This window comes from Lupinus angustifolius, chromosome LG07 (genome assembly GCF_001865875.1).
Source record: "Lupinus angustifolius cultivar Tanjil chromosome LG07, LupAngTanjil_v1.0, whole genome shotgun sequence".
Lineage (NCBI taxonomy): Eukaryota > Viridiplantae > Streptophyta > Magnoliopsida > Fabales > Fabaceae > Lupinus > Lupinus angustifolius.
This window is the reverse complement of record NC_032015.1, coordinates 19,629,417-19,644,359: the sequence shown is the minus strand read 5'-3', so window position 1 is coordinate 19,644,359 and position 14,943 is coordinate 19,629,417. Positions and strand designations below refer to the sequence as shown.

Sequence of the window (14,943 nt, the reverse complement as noted above, 5' to 3'; positions counted from 1 at the left end):
CAATAGAACTCTTTTTAAAAAACATTAGGAGGAATTTACAAGGAAATAGAAGAATGGAGAAGGATAAAATTGTATTGTCATTTCCAAAATGTTTAAATATCCATATATTCATATCTTTATTATCTTACAATAGAGTAAATTGAGCACATTTAAGGAAATAATGATGTTTAAGAAAGCAAGTATAGAAAGTTAGCTTAAAGGTATGAAATTGGTAATTATTGAGTAAAAACGAAGTGCTTTATTTACTTTTTGTGTAGAAGCTTTATTTACTTTCTCTTTTGTGGAATAAAACTATTACAGTTATCATTAAAGAAAAAGTTAAGAATATAGAGGAATATTCAGTAAAAGTAATTATAATATTTTTTAAAGATAAATATTTTCATTTTTTTTCATTGATTGTAGAGTTTAATTTAGAAACATTATAGGTGTAAAATCTGCAAACTATTTCATGCACAAATGTATCATATAAAATCTTATCCTAAAACCAAATTAAAAGCCTTATTAAAAAGGTATCATAAAGACATAAATTATTATCATTAAGACATTTAGGTTTTTATGTTGTTGTCTATATGGATAATGGCCACAGTTTTCATATTTTCTTATAGGCAACGGTTTTTAATTGTTGGTGTTAATGATGAAAGAAAACCGTTGCGTATTTTAAATATTAGACAATAATTTTACAAACGTGTTGTAAAAGTCAAAAAAAACCATGACCTAAATAAAAGACAATATCTCATACTACCATAGTTAAAAAATCGTTGTTTATGATAAAAAGTATGATTTTTCTTTATTTGACAACAATTTTCAACTATAGGTGAAAAATGTTGTAGTGTCATGTTTGCATTCATTCCCATTCGAATGCAGCAAACTTTGCTTGGTACCTCATTGTTCCATGAATAGTAGGAATCTTATTAATTAAATCTGAAACATGAGTAGAAGTATGTGTGTCATAGTTTTAAAATATTTTTTTTTTGTAAGCATTTTATAAATAGATTTGCCAATTTTGAACGTTGAATTTAAAGACAAACAAGAATTTGGCCTTTCAGGCTCTCTTAGCATCACCCTACGTTTGTTTGTGTCTTAAGATAGTGACTTATTTCGATATGCAAATATAGACAAGTGAGATTAAATGTGTAACAAATAGGTTTTCATAAATTAACATAATTATAATTATTTCCATGTTTTCACAAGGGAATTAGATAATAAAAAATTGGAAAATTTCATAAAAAAATCACAACTTTGATTTTTCCATAAATCTTGATATCTGAAAATCATATCAAAATCAATAAAAGTTAAATTAAAAATATATTTGTTCATACGAATGGAAACTCAAATTTTATTTAAAGCTAAGAAGCTCCTCATAATTGGATCAAGCACTTATTGACTTTCAAATTTTAAATATATCTTATATATAGTCTTTGAAAATAAATCTTTTATCTTTAAGAAGAAGTTAAATGACTTCTTTAAATTAGTTTAATATGTGTATATCCATAGTACACAATTTTTTTTACATCATTAACATATGGTTCCTTACTCTTATTTCAATAATACTTTTAAAGTAAAAATATAGAGGACAAATAAGATACAACTATATACACAATATTTTGTTAGAAGGATAATCACACACTTTGAAAGAAATTATTTAGTTATCCAAAAGGGTGGAGATATCATTGGTAGTACAAAAAAAAATACACAATCTTTTTTCTCATGTAAAATACTTGCTTACATTTATCATTGAATAAATATTAATTTTATGTCTTCATATGTAACAAAAGTTGTCTTGGCAGCCACGCACAACTAGCCATACATTACTCTTCATTGAGGCTAACATTCATTCTTCAACATGGCCAAAGACCAAAACATATGTCATAGTTTCATAAAGGTTAGATTAATAAAGTTAAGTTTGCACATGTAGTTTGTACAAACAAATAGATTCAACAAATTCAAAATGTTGTTAGGTTTTGGAGATGAATATTGCTTAACGTGGAAAATAACTCATTTTCTTTATTGAATGATTTTGGTTGAATACAATTTGATTGATTAGTTAAGGAGGTGAATGACACTCCTTTTATACGAGGAAAATGCATTTCCTTATAAGAGGGTCAAGCTTATTTAGCAAGGGTGTGATGTAGGAAGGTTGGATATGCGTATTGAATATGAAGTCGCTTGTGAGAAAGGATCGGCAGAATTTTCACAAGTTTGGTGTCCGATGTCAGAATGATCATTATTAAACGTTTTCGGATAGGGAATCGGGCCAACAAAGCAAAGTCACCGCTTCGCCGTGAAGTATAGGCATTTTAGGCAATCCGAGCCCGTTTGAGGCTCGAAAAGGATGTTTTAATATATTTTTTTGCAATTTTTGTTTTGGATAATTTGGCATTACTTTTTTCGTTTGCTATTTAAACACTTTTTGTCGGGGTCGTGATCATTATCTTATCTTTAATAAAAATTCAAGAGTTTTTCTTTCTGGTGAATTCTAGAGTTTATTTGTCAGGTTTGTGCTTGCAAACTTGTGTTTATCATTCTAGGTTTGGCGCTGGCCAACTCTTTGTGCTTTCAACTGCATCAGGATGGATACATAACATTGTAATCAAAAGACTTTAGTCTCAAGGAAGTCAGGTTGTTTATTATGAAGGGACTCATAGGGTGACTTATCTTGAAGGATAGGAGTCGACAACCTATTTATTAGGTATGTGGCATGTTGAGCAATATAGGACCAAAAAATCTTGGGTAAGTGGGATTGATATAACATTGTCCTAGTGACATTAAGTAGGTATTTGTGTTTCCTTTCCACAAAAGAGTTTTTTTGTGGAGTTTCCACATATCAAGTTTGGTGTATCATCCCATGATCCTTAAAGAAGCTAGGTATGTTGAATTTAATATTATTATCAGTCCTTATAGCTTTTACTACTCTATCAAATTGAGTTTGAATCATTATGACAAACTCTTGCATCAAGGTTATGACTTATGCTTTGGATTTCATTAAGAAAAGTCATGTATACCTAGAGTGGTCATCTATGATAGTTAGGAAGTATTTGTGCCTATAGATAGATGGGATAGCTAAAGATTCCTATATGTCCATGTGTATTAGGTCAAATATTTGAAGACTCTTGTTCATATTTCTTTGGAAGGGCAACCTAGCTTGTTTCCCTAAATGATAGAAATCACAATATTTTGTAGGACTAAAATGAACATATGAATATTGCTTGCAAATAGAATTTAATATACTAGATGAAAGATGTCCTAGCCTAAAATGCCACAAGTCAAAGTTAGAATCAATATGAAAAGCATTTACATTGTGTTCTATACAATTGGTAGTTTTAAAATTTCTTCTAAAAACATACAAACTATTTATAACTTCAGCATCTAATCATCCTCAAGGTAATCATATTTTGAATAAAACATTTTGAGCCAACAAAAGTTAAAAAGTTAGAGCACAATGCATAGAGGTATTCAATGTATAAATGGAAATGTTATTATATTTGAAGTTAGAGATGTACAACACATTACGTAGGGTTAATGAATCAGAAAGACTAATAGATCTTGAAAAAATTGCCAATGTGTAGTTCCATTTGGCATATTTATGGTGATAGGCTTAATAGAGTAAAATATGTCAAGATCTGGGCACACATGATTTGTGGCCTTTGTATCTAATATCTAGAGATAAGCATTACTTGTGATATCCTCAATGTTGAGATCAACACTGGGTTCATTTGTTGGTGTTGTGTGCATACTCAACTTGTTTATGTTGTGTTCAATATTTGCAGGCCCAATGTTATGAAAGAGTGATGATAATTGTGCATACTCCCTTGGTCCAAAGTTAAACCTTGAGGTGTTGTTTTCTGATTTTTGAGATTCGATGGTTTCTTTGTGATCAATAGCAACGATATTGTTAATGTAAGCAGTGACTTGTCTTTGGTTCCCTTGTTGAAAACTTGGTGGAAAATCATGCTTAAAGTAGCATGTTTCTATAGTGTGCCTTTGTTTTCCACAATATTTGCAGAACTTGGCTCTACTAGCCTTGTTATTTCCATAGCTTCTTGTATTACCTCTACCTTTGCCTTGTGTGAAGCTCCCCTCGTGTTGTTCATTCTTGGTTTCCATTTTTGACTATAATAATCTTGGTTTGCTTGTCGTTTGTTGAATTGAAAAGAATCTAGGAATTATGTAAGTTTGATCTAACTAGTTGTCTTTCTTGTTGAATGAGTAATGAGAAGGCATTATTTGTGGTTGGAAGGGGTCCATCATGAGAATTTGAGCTCTTACTGTGTTGAATTCTTCATTTGCTCCCTTTAGGAAGCATATGACATATTCTGTGTCACAATATTCCTTGATCTTGCTAGCTAGCTCACATTTGCATTTTATCTCACACACATACAATTAGGTAGTGGTCTAACAAACTCTAGTTCTCCTCATAAGGTTTTCAAATAAATGAATTAGTTAGATATACCTCTATTTCCTTGTCTAATTGAATGAAGCTCTTATAGTACACCTGAGAATATGAAATAATCACCTTTTGAGAATCTATTTTTTAAGTCTTGCCACAATTCTTGTACGTTGTCAGTGTATACTGCACTTTGTGATATTTGGGGTGATAAGCTTCTTGTGATCTAAGAAATCATCATTGTATTGCAATGTTCCCATATATCTAAGCTTGGGTATGATCTATATGGTGTTGGGATTGAACCATCTACGAATTTGAACTTATTCTTTAAGAGTAATGTCCTCCTCATTGTTCTGCTCCAAGATTGATAGTTGACACATCCAATGGGGTGTAACTAGGATTGCCCCAAGATTCTCATCAAGGTGTAGGTAGTAGGGGCTTTGTGCATCATTGTCATATGAGGTTATTTGCAAATCTATTTCTTGCTTAAGGTCTTCTGTAATGTTGTTAAAGGTTGATGTAGTAGGTTTGAATCTGTGGTGTTGTTGACGAATGAACTTTGGGCGGTAGATGGAAGAAAGAAGAAAGGAGAGATGTGCAGCAAAGGTAATCCAGAACCTTCAGAAAGAAGATTATGATACCATATTGTTTAACATGGAAAAATACCTCGTTGTCTTTATTGAATGATTTTGATTGAATGCAATTTCATTGATTGGTTAAGGATGTAAATAACACTCCTTTTATACAAGGAAAAGAAAAGCCTAATACTAACTAATCCTTAACAAACTAATTTGAATTAAAATATATGTTTAAAAAGGAAAAACAACAATAACTTGAAACACATGCAACCCATTATCTGATGGGACTAGGTTGCTCGCGTGGCTTATGGCCTTGGTCACGACTTGGCTAGGTTGCATGGTGCCCTCGGTCATAACTGGGCCATTGGCCTGATGTTGTCTCTATCAAGACAAGGTCGTTGGGTTGGTGCTTGGTTCGGTCATATGTCTTGATTCCTCGGTCAGATGCTTGATGCTTGGCTCGGTCACACACCTTGGTTCCCCGATCAGATGCTTGATGTTTGGCTCAATCATATGACTTGATTCCTTGGTTAGGTGTGCCATGTGTGGCTTGGTCATGGGCCTTGGTTCCTTGGTCAGGTGTGCCATGCGTGGCTCGATCATGGGCCTTGGTTCCTTGGCTCGATGCATTCTTCGTGGCTCGATGCTAGCACCTTTTTGCCATTCTCTGTTATATTCTTGAAATATGAGTGTATGCACAAATTGATATTCCAATAAAAAATGATACGTAATAGATTTGCTTCATACTCATAGCCCATAATCAAGATATTTGATAAGGTAAAAAATACCCTACTTGCTCACTACTACCCCATAGTTGTTACTTTTAATGTGCAACAAATTAAATCTCATAATTACTTCTGAAGCATAAACAAAGACTTTATGCCACCATAGGTTATCTTTTGTTGGGTTTTTAATAAATTTTTTGGGATGTATATTGAGATAAAAGATGAAAAGTAAGGAAGGAATAAAAATAATTTGATTTGTTATAAGAGATTCTCAAATTCTAAATATTTAAATAAAAGAGTTATGTTCTCAAATTAACTCACTATATACAACAAATTAGAACAATTTATTTAAGGTTCCCATCAAATTTAATTTGCTCTTGTGTGCATTTATTAGAAGACTGCAAAATTGAATACCTCTAATTCCTTGGAATGGATTGGATAAACTTTTACTGTTCATCTTCTACTTAATCTTTTCTTTAGGCTTGAGGATGATTCATGGATTAACTTTCATCAATCAATAGTATTACCAAAACAAAATAATATAAAAGAGTTTACATAAAAAATGCAACAAATTTAATCTCATAATTACTTTTGATGGAAAAACAAAAAAATACATAATACATAGACCATTATAAAAGTATATTCAAAAGCTTAAATTTTCCTTGTAACCTTCCCTGGGTGCTGTAGTAATGGTCAAGTCTCAAGAGTCACAATTAGTGCCACAATGAATGCATAATCAATGCTTGGAAACACAGAAACCATGTACTTCTCACTGCTTAATATAGTACCAACCTTCTTATTTATCTGCAATTAAATTAAACTTATCAAAATAAGTTTCTATTCTTCAACCATAATTATCTCTTCTATGCCTACACAATCTTAAATATAAAAATAAAAGGGAGAAATATCCACCAACAATTTTCTTATATTTTTTTATATAATATTATATTTTTTAAAATGACAAACTTAAAAATATATGTTGTCTCATTATAGAGCAAATAGCTCAAAAGTGATTAATAAATTTCTGTCATCTTGAATGAAAATGATAGCTTCACCATTTTCTTCTCTTTCTATAAAAAAAATAATAGTGTTACGTTTTCTTAACATTGGAAAAAAATTCTCATGGCACGCATATATATATTTATCTATTAATACATGCAATGAATTTAATAGTTAAACTACAAAAAGAAAAAATATTACAACAACAATCAATCCTTAAGCAGATCCCTATGAATAGAATGATAAATCTAACATAAATCATGTTCTAAATCATGTTATATGATAAGGAACCAAAATATTAATTGTGTAAAATATAAAAATGATATATTCTCTTACTAAATCATCCTACCTACAAAAAAGTGACATATGTCATAAGATGATACTTTATTTATTAGTGATTGATTTCTAAGTAACATATATTACTTTTTATATGACTACGAGAATTTAGTAGGAAAATATAACATTATTCATAGAAAAAATGAATAAACCTGGGCAACAATGGTGTCAGATTCCCCAATATAAACATCCCAAGATCTTCCTAAGAAAGTTGCTTTGACCTTGAAGTCACAAACATGTGTGGTATTTTGTGGCAAGAACACATTTAATTTGGTTCTTAGTTGGAATAGTGATGAACGCTTGAGAATAAAAATTAGATCATTAGATTCTTTACTTTCACCTCTAAATGCTTTCCAACTTTCATTTGCTGCCAATAACTGTAAGACAAAAACAATAACCATCAACTTTAGTTTCAGCACTGAATAATATAATACATTAAATTTGCAATTAGGATGAACCTTAATGAATGAGATATGTGTAATAGTTGATGAACTAACCGGTCTTTGAAGATGAAGAAGTGGTTTCCCATAAGCATCATGTAAATAAATGTGTCTTCTTGGTGTTACAATGGTTACAAGAGAACTCTTAACTTTGAGAAGAATGTTATCATTCATGTTTGTGACAATGAAGTTATGACCTAAACCCTTCTCCTTTGTTATTACAAGTTCCATAATATTTAGAACACAATATTTAGGATCAATGATGGATGTTGTTGTCATCATATATGCTTCAACTTCCAAGATATGAGCAAACAAATGTTTATGTGATTGTTGTTGTTGGGTTTATAAGTTTTGTTAATTATATATATATATATATATATATATGTTAGGATTTGGTCAAGTCAAAGAGGAGAGTTTTCTTTGTGAATAAGGAACGCCTTCATATGTGTTCAAAGTGATGAATACTTCCGTCAGAATAAAGATTTGTTGTCCTATATCATATTTTCGAATCATATTTAATATCAATGAAAATATGTCATGTTAATTAAAAAATGTAAATATTTATTAATGTTTTTCATCTTTTTGTTTTATTATTATTAGTGCAAAACATGATTTAAGATATAGTTTATTACATCACATGTTTGTTCATATGTTGAAGGGTAGAACCTTTTATTGACTTTAAAATATAAATTATGAGTCTAAGTATGTGAAGAAACATTCAAAAGTGGATTGAAGGGAGATTATGTCAATTTTGTTTTCTTCTATGTCTTAGTGGATGAGGCTTATCTCGATCCATAAGAATTTTTTAAGACAGAGATTTGGAAAGTGATTTTTTTAATAAAATGATTTTCTTCACCTGTCATGCTAAAGACTAATGAATGCATATATTTTCTTTGAAATGGTATATTAAAAAATGACAAGTTATATATCTTTTAATAAAATTTAACTACTTTTTTGTTTCTTTTATTTTCAGAACTTATGATTGAAATTAAAAAACCTTAATAAAAATATATTACATAGATAATTGGAATAGACCCTACAAAAAGTGAGCTTTATTTCTTTTGAAAAAAATTATGGAATCTAACTAACATTACCCTACCTAATATTGAGGAAGTGAATTTGTTTCTTTTAATAGAAAGTTCCACTTGCTTTCAAGGGACCAATTTAGGTCATTAATGGTTTTGTTAGAGACTAAATTGTTAAAAATTAATTATTTACATCCTAAAATTTTACTCACCCTATTTTATAGCTTTCTATTGTTCTATGCTTTTTCCATTACTAGTGTTGTTTAATAATTTCAAGGCTTGGGTAATTTTTCCAAACTATACCATTATTCAATAATTAATTTTAGTTTTCTTTTCTCTTCTCTCTCTTCGGAAACAAATAGATGAATTTATCAAAATACAACACTTCTTAGTAACTCTCAATCTTTATGTATTAATCTTAGATCATTAGTGTATATATTTTTTTCCAAGTTAATTAATTATTTTTTTCTATGATAAAATGTGTCTTCTAATTTTTGGCTAGAGAAGTTTGGGGCATTGCTAGTCAACTTTATTGAAAACGATGATAATATTAATTCAGATTTTACACCTGCGTATGTATCAAGCATAAAATATTCTATGCATTAAGCAACTATTCACGACTCGGAATAGAAAAACACAAAACTTATTTTCTATTATATGCTCTAGGCACATGTTAAAGTATTAAAAATATAAAAATAAAATTTAAATAAGTAAATTTGTATGGGAACACTAACAAATATTATATCTCAAACTATTAAGTAAATAATTTTCTTGTATAAGCTTACTTTCTTCAAGTATATTTAACCTATTTCCCATACACATAGAAAATAAAAAAATTATAAACAAAAAATACAGGAGTAATAGCAAACTAAAGGAAACAATCATTGTAAATAAATAAAACATTTAATATTTATAACAATTTTTTTTTTACTAATTATCATCCATCATATCTTACTTAAATATCAAAAGTATTATAAATAAATAGGGACGATTGTGATCGTCTAATTGTTTGTTTGTAAGTTTAATTTTGGAGAGAAGTAAAATAATGAAATTTTTTTAAAAATAAAATCATAAGTGTATTTTATAACTCTCAAACAAACCAAAGTGTTAGAAAGTTTGCTATTGGCCATTGTCTAATACATGGTACCAAAAAAAATTTACAAGTCAATTTTTTTAATTATTTTAGAATTAAATAAATTAAAATTTTTCTCCCTCACATGTGAATAGAGAAGAGAATCTAATTTCATTATGTGTAAAATCTTTGGGAAAAATGCATAAATAAACATGATAAATAAAAGTACATGAAAGTTGAATATAAACATCAAATCTGAGTTCATAAACCATCACATAGATCTTCCATGTCTTACCCTTATCAACCGTCGGCTCCCTCCGCCTCCGCCTCCGCCCCCATGATGCCGCCGTTCACCACCGCTGTTATAGGCCCTCAGTACTGTGCACCTTACCCTGTTGATCTTGCCATCGTGAAGAAGGTTATGACCATTTCAGATGGTAACTTTGTTGTCACCGACATCAACAACAACGTTGTTTTCAAAGTTAAGGGTTCTCTAATGACCCTACGTGACCGCCGTGTCTTGATCGATGCCGCTGGTAATCCCATCGCCACCCTACGCCGGAAGGTATGTTTCTCACATAGATCGCTAAGAGTTAGTTTGAGAGTTAGATTTTGGAGGGAAACGAAAAAAAATGTCATCTCACAAATGTATTTCATGACTCATAAACCTTTCATCTTCATTTCTTCGTCTCCAAGATCTAACTCTTATACTACTGCTGAACGATGCATGTTCATCTTACATTTTTAGTGGTACTACTAATGATATCTCTTTGAATAAAGAACTAATCATTTTTTTTTAATATTTAGAAACTAGACTTTCATTTTTATATAAATTATAATTATAATATTTATCTTAAGCCTATCTCACCGCATGATATTAGATTAGTGTTGTTAGTTGTATATTAAGACCCTAATACTTGCAAAAAAATGTTTTTGGTTTGAATATGCATTAAAAAGTTACCATGATGGTATATATCATTAAGTGAATTTGCTTGTAACTAAGGGAAATAGATAGAAATCATATAAGGAGTTTAGATCTTAATACATTTTATGAAATGCACTCATAATAATAAGTTGAACGGTTTTACTATGGTTGTGGATAGACAATCACAAACCATATTTGAGACTAATAATATTAAAACAAAAATAGGAAAAATAATAAATATTTAATTTTAACCTAACATATTTTAATTGGTCTGATATATAGTTTGAGATACAATTTAAGAAAACATATCTAATTACTGAATAGATAGGGATGTAATGGTGGTGTGCCGTGTACTTCACCCATTTTGAGGAGGAGTAAATGTTGGATTGATTTGCAAAATTTATTGGTCAAGGGACCAAAAATACAAATGGACCCAAGTTCAGGGGCAGAGCATCTAGGACAATATGAACAAGTTCATTCAATCATGCAAATAAAACAATTAAACAAACACTAATTTCGAGAAGACATTGATAGTTCAATTCAATATTGGTGTTGCTTCTTTTTTTGTGCACTACATTGTTTTTACGTGTCATCTGCACTGAAATGACTAATTCAAACTTTTGCTCATGACTTATTCAAACTTATGATTTTAAAAATAAATTAAATATTATATATGAAAATTTATTATTCTAAATTATTATTTTTCCAAAAAATCCTAATTTTTTCATACCAATAACATTGTTACTAACAAGAGTGTCTTTTTACCATATGTGTATTATCCAAGTCATTACTAAGACCCATAGTAAAGAGTCATAAGTGAGACATCACGTCCAAAACCTTAAGGCATTAGTTTCATGGGTCTTTCTTTCTTATAAACTTTTTCACTCCTCCCCGCATATCCAATGTGAGACTTCACACTTGAATAAACCCAACAAATGAAAATACTTTTAGTTACAAATTAAGTTTTATTATACACAAACAAGGTAAAGATTGATCCAAAGAATTAATATAGTAATTTTTGAAAAAACATTCTCCCAATATATTATTACTATAAAGTATCATTTATGTGATGTCTATATATATGAATGATGCAGATGATGAGTGCACATGATCGATGGCAAGCTTATAGGGGTGAAAGCACTGAGTCAAAAGATCTTATATTCACTCTGAAGAGATCTTCTTTAATACAATTCAAGGCCAAATTAGATGTGTTCTTAGCCAATAACACTAAAGAAGATGTTTGTGACTTTAAGGTCAAAGGTAGTTGGTTTGAACGATCATGTACTGTTTATGCTGCTGAATCTAACAACATTGTTGCACAGGTAAATTAACATATACCCAAAATAATAATAATAATTATAGTAACTAAATATTCAAAACATATGGGTTTTCAAATTAACTCATGTAATTAATTACCATTTGAATTTGGGATTGGAATGTTTTTGCAGATGCATAAGAAGCACACTGTTCAGAGTATTTTGATTGGGAAAGATAATTTCATGGTCACGGTATATCCCAATATCGATTATGCATTCATAGTAGCACTAATTGTGATTCTTGATGAGATTAATGAGGATGAGAGGGATGATTAGAGGCTATGTTATATATGGTTTGTATTTAATTAAAGACACAAATTTTAATGTATTATATATACGTTATACATATGAAGCACATTATTAGAAGTGAAAATTTGCTAAGGTTAGTTTAAATTTTGAATAAATAGGTTTTGTGATGTATTGTAATAAATATGTTGATTTGGGTGTGATACAAAATTAATTGATTTGGATTATAATTCTAATTAAAATAACATGTCCCTCAATTTGTCTCCCACCACATTTTCACATTTTAAAATGAATATTCTTAGTAATACAAAAAAAATAATATAAACTAAACTTATTTTTGTGTGGAAAAAACTTAACAATTGAAGGTTAGTTTATTTCAAAGTTAACTTATTTTATTACAAAAAATTAATCTTCCTCAAGCTATTTCAAAGATTAAACTAGACTCAACTATCTCTGGAAATTCTTCCACCTAATGTGCAGGACATTCTCTGTATGAATTCTCTATCTTCATAGTTTAAAATGTTCATTGCAATCTTAGCAAAGCCCATCTTTTCAAAGAAGTTATTTGGTATCCTCCTAGACTTGGTTGGACAAAATTAACACGGATGGGGTTGCTCATGGTGCACCTGATCATGCTGGAGGTGGTATTTTTCGTGATTGTTTGGGTGCAATGAAGGGTTGTTTTGCAGCATACTTTAATATTCAAAATTCTCTCTATGTTGAGCTTCTTGCTGCCATTTTAGCTATAAGGATAGTCTATATGAAGGATTGGAATAATATTTGGCTTGAATGTGACTCAACATTGGTAGTGGACATGTTCAAGGGAAATAACAATGTCCCCTGGAAACTTGCAAACAAATGGAACAAGTGTTGTGCTATTATTAGACAAATGGACTATAGGGTCTCCCATATTTTCCGGGAAGGAAATGTTTGTACTGATAAACTGGCTGCTTTTGGAGTATTGTCAAAGGTGGACACTTGGTGGAAAACTACCCCATATTTTCTGTCGAATGAGATTGTTAGAAGTAGGACTGGTTTGCCTAGCTATAGGTTTAAGAACTTGTAGTTTGGGTGTATGTTTGTTCTTAGCTTACTTGACATGAATCTATTTTAATAAAGTTTGGGTGTCAATAAAAAAAAAGTAGTATAAATGAGGATGAATGTGTTGTTTATGGATGGTCGATTGGGCAACCTCTAGAAATGACTGAACAAGTCCTAACATGTTTTAAATTTATATAGAACATATATGCATTTATGTTAGGGCAAGCTCTTAACATATTTTTATTTATATATGTATATAGAAAATATATGTTAAATATATATATAGGTTTTGTGTATGTGTTTATTATGTGTAATATTGTATTTTTATATATATTAATTGAATTCAGGGTAGAATATTAACTATATCAAACCCGAATCCAAATGTTGAATCAGGTAAAAATTGAACCCGAACCCAATTAGATCGAGTTTTCCCTATTAAATTTAGATTGAGTTTAGGCGGTACCCACATATTCAATTTTAATTGTCATTCTTAATTAGATAGAGACAAAAGCTCGATTTTTATGTAAACAAAATTTAATTTAATTTTATTTTTGTTTTCATGTTTGTATATCTTGTGGAGTTGGTGTTTAAATTCTTATTAAATTGATAGACTTTAAAGGTTAATATGATTATACTCATCATGTTTGAGAAGACAGAAAATGAACTACTCAATAAATATTTACTATTTTTTTATTCAGGATCTCAACAATATGTAATTGAAAGAGAGAATTTCATATGCATATTTTGACATTTATGTAAATATTATACATTCAACTCTAATAAGAATACAAGTTAATAGGTGTGAGATACATTTCAACATGTTTTTTTTATTATAAAAACATATGTATTGATGATGTAACAATTTTTTATATTGTCGCTACATTATCTACTGTTCATATTTATTTATTATTGAGTCTTGAATATAACTAATATAATGAATTGTACATAACTATATTCATTACATATAAATATTTAATAATATTCCCTTTTTTGTTTTACACTTTTTATTTTGTTTGGAAATTATTTTTTTTTCTAATTTTAAAGATTTATCAGTTCCAATTTTAGTTTTATTCAATATATAAAATTTTCTTAATTTTATTCTATTTTTTCACACTTGAAATAAACATAAAATAAAGTATTTTAGTCCAATATAATACCAATTAATGATATCTATTTTAGTGACATTAATAACCTTAAACAATAAAATATATAAAATGAATTCGGTAATAACATTTCTGCATGTTCAACGGGATTAATAATAGGCCAACCTGATTATAAGTTGTAATTTAATAGTAGTATTTCAAAGGAAATATAATATATTATATTTGAAATTTAATAAAAATATTTAATTCTTTAACGTCATCCATAGTTTGAATTCAATGACAATAATGGTATATTTTATAGTATTAATTGTCGTTTGAGTAAAGATCAATTTCGCTCTTGAAACTTTTTCATCCCTATTTGGTCTCGAAAAATAGTTAAAAAATTCCTTTTGATGGATGATTTGGTCCTTGAAAAAACAAAGAATCTCAATAGTCCCTAAAGATATGTTTGGTAGATGAGACTATTTGCACTTAAAATTTCTTTCATTGAACAATTTCATCGCTAGCAATTGGATTAAATCACGTGAAATAAAAGAGTTATCAATTTGTTTTATTGAAGAAAATTTTAAGCACTAGTGATTTTTATTTTGTAAGAAGCCAATAGCCAAATTAGGCTATATTGGAAGTTTGGAGGGAAAGGGAAAGAGAGAGTTAAAGGAAAGTCTATTCCTTATTTGATAGTATGGAATTTAAATTATGGGGGTAAACTAATGTTAATATAAAAATACTTATTATTTTTCTTTTAAAAGTATA

At 29.4% G+C, this 14,943-nt stretch overlaps 2 protein-coding genes across 2 annotated transcripts; one reads left to right on the top strand and one right to left on the bottom strand.

Annotated features, from left to right (window-relative positions):
* On the bottom strand, window positions 6,354-7,786 carry LOC109353097 (protein LURP-one-related 15-like). The gene is made up of 3 exons (XM_019595273.1): window positions 7,520-7,786; window positions 7,175-7,399; window positions 6,354-6,491 (listed from the first exon to the last, which is right to left on the bottom strand). The coding sequence occupies exons 1-3, from the start codon at window positions 7,742-7,744 to the stop codon at window positions 6,381-6,383; spliced, it is 561 nt and encodes a 186-aa protein (XP_019450818.1). The 5' UTR covers window positions 7,745-7,786; the 3' UTR covers window positions 6,354-6,380.
* Window positions 9,745-12,194, top strand: LOC109352676 (protein LURP-one-related 10-like). The gene is made up of 3 exons (XM_019594832.1): window positions 9,745-10,124; window positions 11,579-11,806; window positions 11,933-12,194. Exons 1-3 carry the CDS (start codon window positions 9,846-9,848, stop codon window positions 12,074-12,076), a joined length of 651 nt encoding a protein of 216 aa, XP_019450377.1. The 5' UTR covers window positions 9,745-9,845; the 3' UTR covers window positions 12,077-12,194.

Excerpts from the sequence above, each read along its gene's own strand:
- LOC109353097 (XM_019595273.1), bottom strand. The coding sequence starts at position 7,744 with ATGATGACAACAACATCCATCATTGATCCTAAATATTGTGTTCTAAAT. Across the intron at positions 7,400-7,519 it reads TTCTTCATCTTCAAAGACCG|TTATTGGCAGCAAATGAAAG; the intron begins GTTAGTTCATCA and ends TTTGTCTTACAG. Across the intron at positions 6,492-7,174 it reads CTGACACCATTGTTGCCCAG|ATAAATAAGAAGGTTGGTAC; the intron begins GTTTATTCATTT and ends ATTTAATTGCAG.
- LOC109352676 (XM_019594832.1), top strand. The coding sequence starts at position 9,846 with ATGTCTTACCCTTATCAACCGTCGGCTCCCTCCGCCTCCGCCTCCGCC. Across the intron at positions 10,125-11,578 it reads TCGCCACCCTACGCCGGAAG|ATGATGAGTGCACATGATCG; the intron begins GTATGTTTCTCA and ends TGAATGATGCAG. Across the intron at positions 11,807-11,932 it reads CTAACAACATTGTTGCACAG|ATGCATAAGAAGCACACTGT; the intron begins GTAAATTAACAT and ends ATGTTTTTGCAG.